Source organism: Callorhinus ursinus, unplaced genomic scaffold, assembly GCF_003265705.2.
Source record: "Callorhinus ursinus isolate GAN/ISIS: 27379988/994484 unplaced genomic scaffold, GSC_fseal_2.0 scaffold8, whole genome shotgun sequence".
NCBI lineage: Eukaryota > Metazoa > Chordata > Mammalia > Carnivora > Otariidae > Callorhinus > Callorhinus ursinus.
Window position 1 is genome coordinate 34,310,992 of NW_027397070.1, and position 10,561 is coordinate 34,321,552.

A 10,561-nucleotide genomic window follows, 5' to 3' on the forward strand; every position below is an offset into this window, starting at 1 on the left:
CAACCAACTGGATTATTTAGGTTTTTATTAGAGGCTAATAACTTTACTTGATTTTACAGTATTGGAAGGAAATTATTATTTACTCATATAATACATGTAATTAATACATATATGTGCCACACATATAATTTAACATAAATACTCTTTGGCTCATCCCAAAGGGCATAAACAAACTTACACTCTTTCACTTCATTAAATTTTAAGGCTTCTGTGTATATTTTAGAAAGATACTTTCTTTTTTTTTTAAGATTTTATTTATTTATTTGGCAGAGAGACACAGTGAGAGAGGGAACACAAGCAGGGGGAGTGGGAGAGGGAGAAGCAGGCTTCCCGCTGAGCAGGGAGCCCGATGCGGGGCTCCATCCAGGACCCTGGGATCATGACCTGAGCCAAAGGCAGACGCTTAACGACTGAGCCACCCAGGCACCCTAGAAAGATACTTTCCTCTTAGATTTGAAAATGGCCAAAAATAATCTGCTGGTGGAAAAAAAATAAAGTTCCAGTAGAGAACTACAAATTAATCATTCTTTCAGTCATTCAACTAATGTTTTATTACTGATAATAAAGTGTTTATAAGTGATATGCTGGTTACATTTTTAAGCATTAATCCTTCATACAAGAACCCACTGATACATAGCCCTAAGCAAGCTATGCTTGCTATGTGGTATAGTTAGTCCCATGTAGATTTAGACTTATGCCACAGAAGCAGAAGAGAGAAAAGTGAATTTAAGACCATAGTTTTAAAAAGGAGTATGACTTGTAATATACTCTTTGGTTTAAAAACAAATTCTCATTCAAATGCCTAGGATTAACCACAAACTAGAGGTCAAAACAGAGTGGTATAGTCAGCCTAACATTTAAAAATAACAAAACAAAACATTACTGCTAGTTAATCATTACTTTCAAATGGTACATTTTCCCACATTTAAGCTTATACAAATTTCCTCCACTTAACAACATCAGCAATTTTGCATCATTTAAAAAATAACTGGTAAATAATTTTGTAAATAACAACAAAATATTCTAATCTCTTAAAATTAGATCAATATTTTAATTGTAATACTTTTTCCCAGTTAATTTTACAGTGCCAGGAAATCTACAAAATATTTCTCAAATGGTGTTTGTTCTCAGGAATACACAATAAAAAGGCATCTCTGTTCTTTGTTACAAAGTGCATAATGGCAGGGGAAGAATGCATGAAATAGAACAATCTACCTTGGGAGCTAATTAGGACAGTCAGCCCTTTAAAACTAGGATATTGAATTAATTCCATAATCTAAAGATTTGGACTACCAAATACATAAACAAACATATATCTATATTTATGCATATGGTATCATCTGAAAGTCAGAATACTAAACTTAAGAATAAATGTTTGAGAGTGTAAAATTTTAATACTGTAAATTCAAAGACAGTAAAATGCTTTTTTAAAGATTTCTAGATCTTTTTTTATGTTATTCTCACTCACCAGCAACACACAGCTTTGAGGCCCAGGAAAGGGAAACCAAGATATCTCCCCCAAATGTCAAAATGGACTTACACAAAAGACTAGGACTTCATTGTCTACCCGTCTATGACTCTCACATGCAGCATATATGTCTTTATCAAGGAATTCAGATGCACTCAATTACTACATTCTTAAAATCCCTGACTGTGAAATTATGTAGGAAAGAAAACAAAAATATACCATTTATTTTACAGGTGTTTGATTTAGGAAAAGTCAAAGACAAGAGACAAAACAAAACAAGAGATTGGAATCTCCGGCAGGACTGTATTGACCTTTAAGCAGCACTCTCCATGGGCAAATCATTCAGCAATGTGTAACCGGGGCTCCACATGTCCCTCTACTCTAGAGGAAAATAAGAGAGGGCAAAATGAGGGTGCGACACCAATAAGCTCAAGAAGTCCCACTCTGAAGATTTCTGGTATGAACCTCACAACTTTCTGGGGGGTGGAGGGGCACTTTGCTCTGCTGTTGCCTCACTGAATAATTAAACACAGAATCTGCCCAGGGGCATTGTCTTCTACAGCTTTTTTCACCATATTTTTCCCGGTAACGTAAAACTGAGTGTGCAGAGAACAGAATAGATGTCTTTGGATTCCCAACGAGAATCAAGCATTTGCCTGCCCAAGGCCTCTCAAATCTACTAGCTGCACACCAATCACAGAAAGCTGCAAATCAGGCCAAGGGCTGCCACTAAGCTTTCTAGGTTCCCTGGTCAAACGCAAAAGAAAAATAAAGTTGGGGGTGGCAAGTAGGTGGTTGTCCAGAGGGTTGGTGCAAAGTTTCAAAACTAGTAAAAATCTAACCTTCCGTAAAAATTTAAGAAATCAACCTGAAAGTCCAGCTCTCACTGGCGCTTTAAGGGGGGGGTGGGGGGGTCCCCCCCTTTTCCTTTTTTCCAAGGAACCCGGGGGGGCTTCTCTCATTTCCAGGGGTGGGGGGGGGGGGGGGCGAGGGCGGGCATGCATTTCTTCTGTTTGTGAAGGTGATGAATGAATATGTGATCCTAAGTTTCCCAAGGGTGGTTTATTTCCTTTGAGTTAATAAAATTAAATCAAGTCCCCTGTGATAGGATAGGATCTCCTGATAGTAGACCAAGACCTCTAGACATTTCTCAAACCTCCACACGCATCGTGTCCGGACACAGCGTGTGGCGGAACTGGGACTCTGCCGCCCCTAACCAGCGCCCTTTTTCCTCGGCTCCAGGCGCTGCCAAGCCAGGATTTTGGTCCCAGTTGCCTGAGAGCTCCAAACACGCAGAATCCAACGTGCCCTCTCCTCTAATATTTGCAGAACTATTATCCAAGAAATGGGATTTTCCCATTTCCTGGATAGGGCGCGTAGACTTGGAAAATTAACACGACTTGCTCACAAAAACTAAGGGTAAGAAGCCAGCTTTCCCCGAATTCGCAGCTTTCAAACAGTTTAGCAAAAGGGCAGAGAGGCGCAGTCCCGTGAGGTACCCGCAACTTCTCACCTCAGGCGGCTAGGTGCGGGTGTTGGGGTCCTCTCTGGGCTCTGGGGCTGTAGGGTCTCCCAGACTTGGGGCTTCTTCCACGCAGGAGAGCGTGAGGCCATTCTGCTAGGGGCAGCCGGTAGGGAAGACATACTGAGCAAGGGGATGCTTTCCTTCCCCGGCCAGAGGTGCCGGGAACACAGCCTTCCCAGGTTCCGCTTCACCCCTGCCCGATCCCCATGGCCCGCCGGGTTTTCTACACTGCGTTTTGGGGGCACTTGCATGCGCTGTTTCTCACTAAAAGTTGTTCCTCCAGCGAATTCGGAAATCTCTCCAGGCTAGAGATTTGTGCTTTGACATTATCCTCACCGCCCTCTCTATTTTGCCCCTGCCTTGTCACATTTCAAAAAAAAAAAAAAAAAAAAAGAGAGAGAGAGAGCTCTTAAAAAAGAAAGCCTCTCCTTGAAGGCGGCTGGCAATCTCACAGAAATGATGTAAATGGTTGCAGGGCTCCCCCGCCAACCTCAGCTTTTTTACTATTATTATTTTTTTTATTTTTTTAGTGAACTGTGAGGATCTGTGAAAATAATATCAGGGTTTTCCGTCAGAATGAGCTTTGCCCTGCACTCAAGCGTAGCATAATCTGACCCGACACCTCCAACCATCTGTGCTATCTATCTGCCTTCTGATTTACCAGAGCTGTACAAGCCGCATACAAATTGTACTTGATACTAAAGAAAAGACGGCTGGCCCAGTCCAGTTCGGTGGTGAACATTCTTATCTGATTCGTTTAGGGATGGACCTCCAAAAATGGTTTTCCAGTCATTGTTGTTGGATGCCCCTTTCCCAGTTATTGTCTGCAAACTAAACAAGCCCCTTTGATAAGGCCAGGTGAGATCATGGTTTCTTTTGATAGAGACCACAGAAAATGGTATGATGTGGCTATCAATTGGGAATCAATAAAAATTGCCAATTCAGTCTGCTGGCCTTAAGGCAGAGCTGCCAAGAAGGCCCTTCCTCTCTGCAGGAGGGGTGAGTGCTCAGTGGCTTAAAAAGTGCTTTCTGCCCCTCTTCCCATTGCTGTGGTTCCCCCTTCTCTATTTTACTTGTACAGAGTTTCTTTGGGACAAAAAGGCCAAGGTTAGAGTTTCTATCCCGGTGCAAGTTACATGTTCTAACACAGAGTAGGGCAAAATCAGCCTGCAAGAAGAGCAAATCAATATTTTAAAAAGATCTTTGAAATAAGCTTTTAAGTTGCTGTCCTGACCTACCAGTGACTTCTCACTCTAGATGTGGCTATGCTGCACATTTGTGCAAGTCCATTAAACTGGGGGGTGGGGGGGAGACTGAAAAGTATAAACTTTGGGGGAGTGCAACCCCCTTTTTCCTGAGTGTTTAACTTCATGGTCAACACCTGTGTTATCAGGTGTGAGATTTGTTCTAGCCCGTATTTAAAATGATTTCCGGGGGCTTTCGAAGGTGTTGGGGATAGCCCAAACTGACCTCTTAAGAGATCCCTGGTCCTGTTCCTTCTGCTTCCGATTCGCTTCCCACTCGGCTGCTTTGGCAGCTGGAAAAGGGGGAAAGGCGTGCAGGGATGGGTGCTGAGGAAAAAATGAGGTGATCTACTTCCCTCCCTCCCCCTTCCTGCACTCCCCCCAAAGTTTTCTGTTTCGTTACAATTAAATCTGGCGAACTCTCCGAGGATTTCGATTTGGCCCAGTCCTCATTGTCCTCCGGAGACCTCTTGACCCAGGCAGCGCATCACTCCAAAGTGGATTCCTGTAGCACTACTGCCTCTTTTGGCGGGGAGTGGGGGGAGATTGGGGGGCTGGGGGTGGAGGAACAAGGCTGGAGGAGGGTGTTGAAACGCTGCTGTCCTTGCCTTTTTCTCCTAGCCACTCTCCAGTCTTTTCCTCCTCCACATTCTGCAAAATACTGAGGAAAAGTCCACGGGTGAACGGCGGGCGCTGTCGAGAGCTGGGAGGTGCTGAAAGGACCCGGGCGCACTGGTCGCAGTCTTGATTGGCAGAGCGGGCCGGTGACTGACAGGGGGTCTCCATGGCGCCCGCGCCGCCAATCCGCCCATTCCAGTAGCGGCGCCAGTTCGCCGGCCTGCGTGCCCTAACGAAGCCGAGCCGAACCTGGGCGGCGGGGCCCGCACCTCCTCCAATCCCTCCCGCTCTCTCGTTCCCAGCCGTTGCGCCGCCGCAGCTGCCTGGGCTGTGCGTCCCGGCTGCCCTAAGCCGCTTCACGGAGGAGAGCCTGGCGCACCCGGCCAGGCCCGCGGGCATCTGCTGTGTGTCCGGCTCCGTGCTCAGCGCCCCCATTGCAGTTGGCGCTGCCTCGATGTTCCAGCTGCCCATCTTGAATTTCAGTCCCCAGCAAGTGGCCGGGGTATGCGAGACTCTGGAGGAGAGCGGCGACGTAGAGCGCCTGGGTCGCTTCCTCTGGTCGCTGCCCGTGGCCCCTGCGGCCTGCGAGGCCCTCAACAAGAATGAATCGGTGCTGCGCGCGCGAGCCATCGTGGCCTTTCACGGTGGCAACTACCGCGAGCTCTACCATATCCTGGAAAACCACAAGTTCACTAAGGAGTCGCACGCCAAGCTGCAGGCGCTGTGGCTCGAAGCGCATTACCAGGAGGCTGAGAAGCTGCGTGGACGGCCCCTGGGGCCGGTGGACAAGTACCGTGTAAGGAAGAAGTTCCCGCTGCCGCGCACCATTTGGGACGGCGAACAGAAGACACACTGTTTCAAGGAGCGCACGCGGCATCTGCTACGGGAATGGTACCTGCAGGACCCATACCCCAACCCCAGCAAAAAGCGTGAGCTCGCCCAGGCAACCGGACTGACCCCTACGCAGGTGGGCAACTGGTTCAAAAACCGCCGACAAAGGGACAGGGCGGCTGCTGCCAAGAACAGGTCAGTACCTAGAGGCCTACGCGCCTTGCCCTCTCCCGGGTAGGGCAGGCGAAGGCACCCCGGGCGCCCTTACCCAGGGCCCGGCAACTTGGATCCACAGGACCTGAGAGCTCAGTCTGTCTTCAGTTATGAGCCCACCGTGTTCTGGGATCCTGGGCGGGGAGGAGAGGGACGGTTTCCTTCCGGACTCTAGGTTCCCCATACTCTTTCTCTCGTTCTCAGTGCCCGGGGGTCGCTCCACCAGCTAGTTCCAGTCGCCAAACCAAGGCTGCATTGGGAAGGGGAAAGAAATGAAAATTAAAATCCCAGCAATAATTAGGGACCCCAAGGCCCAAAGCTAATTCTTGTCAGCCTGGGCCCAGGCTCCTATTATTAAGTGAAGCCTGGCTTATTAGCAAAATGTGGCATTAGCGTTGCCATTTTAAAAGCCCAGATAAATTCTTCTCTAATGCTTTGAAAAGAGTTTTCAATGGACTTCTGGATGATAGTCGAGCTCTCCTCTTTTCACGCGTGGACAACCCTGCCTCAAAACAGCAAACTAGTCAGCTGAGGCTTTTCGGTCCGCAGCGTGTGGATCTAAATTAGCCAAACATTTTGGCCAAGAAACCCCGCCTCATCCCCCAGGCCCAAACGTTCCGTGTAATCCTCAGGCAGCCCTTTTTGCTTTTAGCTTTGCTCTGACCCGGCCTTGAGGGCACTAACACGAGCGTGCGCCCAGAAAAGATGCACGCTGGGAAGGGGGTTCCCTATCCAGGAGCTTGATACGTCCTTGTCACCCACACCTCATTTATCTTGACAGTATTGTAAATCTCCCAAAGGCGGCCAACAATCGCGAATGACCCTGTGAGCCTAGCGTCCCTGATGGGGAGCCGAGAAAGGATTCAGAAGAAGGATGAGACAACTGCAGGGCTACTTGGAGAGGCGGCCGCGGACTCCGGCCCTGGCCTCTGTTGCCTCACTTTTCCCACTTTAACTGCCCGGGTCTGTGGAAGGTCGCTGGCCGCTGAGCTTAATGGATGCAGACGGGGGGTGGGGGTGGGGGTCGCAATGAGCGGCTATGTTACGCTCGGTGACTGGTATCCCTTTCCTTCCCGTAGACTCCAGCAGCAGGTCATGTCGCAGGGCTCCGGACGGGTTCTAAGGGCTGAGGAAGAGGGCACGCCCGAGGTGCTGGGCGCCGCCGCCAGCCCGGCCGCCAGCCTATCCAGCAAGGCAGCCACTTCGGCCATCTCCATCACGTCCAGCGACAGCGAGTGCGACATCTGAACTGCTCATCCAGCACGCTCAGAAACAGAATCCAGTGTAAAAACAAGACAAAATGAAATAGGATCAGAGACCAAGCAAACCCACTGCTTGCGAAACCGGGTGGCCAGGGACCCGCGGGCTCCGGTTGCCCATTTCTGCCCCGCGGCCGGCCTGGCTCCACTGGCGCCCTAGGGCCGCTATCACAGGGGTCCGCGGTGAGGCCCAACCCAGCGCTACGTTCTCCTTGCTTTGCTTTTTTCCAAGAATTTTGCTGCAAAGATGCCTCCGGAACCCGAACTGCATGCTGAGCGCCTGCCCTAAATCTCCCGTGGGTATTTCACGTCGAAAGGACGCTGTTATATAAATTTTGCTTTAAAGGTTTTTTAAAACAAAACAAAACAAAACAAAACATATATATGCTGTTTATTTACTTATTTAAGAGACTGCCCTGGTAGGTTTCTCTATATCTTGGGAACTTGCTGTTTCTAAAGCCGCAGGATGGAGCAGATGGGTTCAGTGTGAAGAAGCCAACAATAAAAACCTGGTGAGCAACCTTTCTTAATTAAGTGAGCTGCTCTCATTCCTTTAAAAAAAAAAAAAAAAAAAAGATACTCTTCACCAGGTAAGCAGGAGCCCTTGTGCAAATAGTCTCAGGAGAGTCTTCTCTTATCTTTTGCTTTCTCTGATGTCTCCTGGTATATTTTTTAAATGGTTCATGGTAGATCCATAACCACCTGCTCAAAAAATCATATGTATGTATATACGTGTGTGTAGGATATATTTAAACCGAGAAACTGGCAACATAAGCATCCCCTGTAAGGCAACTCCACACATCCTCAAGCACAGGTTACTATGGCTTGTCCACCTGACACTCACTTTTATGAAGTGTCAATGGCTTTCGGGAACAATTTAAGAAGCCAAACTCTGGGACTGAGTCATGAGTCCTATTTTATAAAAATCCAAGTCTATTCTGATGCAGGCTCTGCAATTACAAAAGTTTTCCATCTCCTTTCAGGACCCCTACCATACAAAAGCAATAGGCACCCATGATCATGCTAGAGTGAGTCTATACTATGTTTAGGATTGAACTCATATTAAAATAAAACAAAAGATAGGTTTTAATAACTAAACTAACATCTTCTTGATGCAGAAGCAGGTTTTAATCAAACACATTTTTCCACAAAAGGGATACTTAGATGAAGGAAAGGATGTAATCATGTGACATACTGAAGTGAAGCAGAAAGATGCAGAGAAATGACTGGCATTTTTAAAGTCTGATCTCTGTATTAACATATGAAATAAGTCACCTAGAGCTTCATTGTCCTGTAATGGCCTCAATTAAAACTATCAAATATTCTTAGGATTTAATTTGTCCTCACAAAGTTGTGTAGGTACATGCAGGCACATAGACACACCAAAACAAAAAAACCCCACTGTCCTGTACTAAAAAAGTAAATGTTATCCAGAGTCTCTAAGCTTTTTTCCTAGTGAAATGGGTTATATATTATAAAACTGGACATTGATCTTTAAATCACTTAAGCTGAACTTCCCTCCTTGAGCTCCTCCTGCCACACACACACACACACACTGGACTCTTCAATTTACCTATCTGTCCTTAGTAGATGTCCTTTGGTTCAGAAGCCTGTTAACTTATTTTCATAGAAGTGCCAATGTGCAAAAAAAAAAAAAGTGAAGTCATGGAAGACAAAAAGCAGTCAAATGGCAAGATATATGAGAGAAGCCCAAGATATGAATAAGAGTTATTTTTGATTTCTAAATCACTTAAACAGATTTGGCCTTATTTGGGTTTTATAAATTGTTGTCACTGTATAGAGAGGCCCTTATCCAGAGAACTGTTGACAATCAAAACTCTCGTACACAAGAGCTCTAGATGGAAGGAATGGGGATGTCTTTGTGATCAAGCTGGTGTTCTTCAGGAAAGCGAGCAGATGCCCTTCCGTGGGTCCGGAAAGGCTAGGATGGTAGAGCTTCCTGAAAACTCTTATTTTGTTTCCTAGAGCACCCCCCCACACACACACATCTAGTTCCTTGAATGCCAAGGAGCTGGGCCAGGACTCCTATGAGGCAAGGGAGGCACCCAGAGTACAAAATTAAGGAGGCATTCACTCTCAAGGTCAGCAAGTACACAAGTGCAAGGTATCTGAGAATGAGTGCCTCCTTAAATTTTGCACTGTAGGTGTTTCCCTTGTTTTACCCTAGTCCTGAATATGCTAAGAAGTATTGCACTTCAAGGAAAAATGAAGAAATTTCCAGTCTTGTTCACCAGACCCACCTGGTACTAAGGAGCTATCCAAACCAGCATTTGGAGAAGACAGCAAATTTTATCTCTTAAGCTGATGTTTCCAGGTCCAAGAAGGAAGGGAAAGAACTAATTAGCAGAATGATGTAATGGCAGTTGAGATTCTAAAAATCCCATCCCACTCACCAGTTCAAATGATGCCTAAAAGCAGAAGAAAATGTCCATTCTGCATTCTCAAGAAAAAAGGGTTATACTGCTAAGAACTAAGCTTTCTCTTTACAAATAATTTTTAAATAACCCTTACGGCTTGGCAAAAAAAGAGAAGACGGAACAGTTCCAGAGGACTTTTCTTCCTGCTTTGGTGAAAGCCTTTAAAGTACATTTTCCTTTAAAGTACATCTAATTTGCTTAAAGTAACATGTTGCCTAAGGATTACATTATAAAGTAGGTGTTCTGTTTCACCAATCTGTAGGTTTATTGATCTGATTTCACTTTAGAATCTTAAGGGAGGGGTGACATATTATTTTAAAGAATTTTTAAAATGTTTATCTGAAACCGGTGGCACCTAATTGCTCTTGTGAGTAATCAATTCTTTGATAATCACATGTTGGAAATTGGTCCAAATCTTCACACAGATATTTATGTTAATTGGTCCAAATCTTCCCTTGGGCAGGTATCGTAAAAGTTTTCGTTTTCTTTTTACGATTTTTTTTCTGTATCAGTTTTATCCTGGTCTAGAAAGGTTTTTTTTGTTTGTTTTTAATTCCAGGTTGCAGCAAGGATGAAGGTTTCTGAATGTGGAGAAATCTCCATATGATGGGTTTCCTTTCTGTCTTCTCTTGAAATTTATTTCCTTGTAACAATTTCCCAAAAAGCAGTTACTCCAGCAGAGTGGAAAGAAGCTGCCTTTTAACAATTCAACGGATCTTACCAGTGTGCGGATTTCACCACCAGCCCCAGCTCAGGCTTCTTTACTGGTTATAAATATTTCAACCACCCGCCAGTTCCACCAAAAGCGCGATGGCTCCCGCTCCCCAAATGCCGCAGTTCCTCGCTCCTCCACTTTAATGACCCACTCCGCTTCCACCCGCCGCGCCCGCCCCGCCCCCCTCTTCCCTCTCCAGTTTGTTTATAAAAATCTGGGAGGGAGGGGATGAGAGGCTGGGGCGGGGGGA

The 10,561-nt window shown here is 46.0% G+C and overlaps 1 protein-coding gene across 1 annotated transcript; it reads left to right on the plus strand.

Moving 5' to 3' along the window:
• The first annotated feature begins 5,309 nt into the window (after positions 1 to 5,309).
• SIX6 (SIX homeobox 6) lies at positions 5,310 to 7,437 on the plus strand. Its single transcript, XM_025870502.2, has 2 exons — positions 5,310 to 5,881; positions 6,979 to 7,437. Exons 1-2 carry the CDS (start codon positions 5,310 to 5,312, stop codon positions 7,145 to 7,147), a joined length of 741 nt encoding a protein of 246 aa, XP_025726287.1. The 3' UTR covers positions 7,148 to 7,437.
• Positions 7,438 to 10,561: the final 3,124 nt, after the last annotated feature.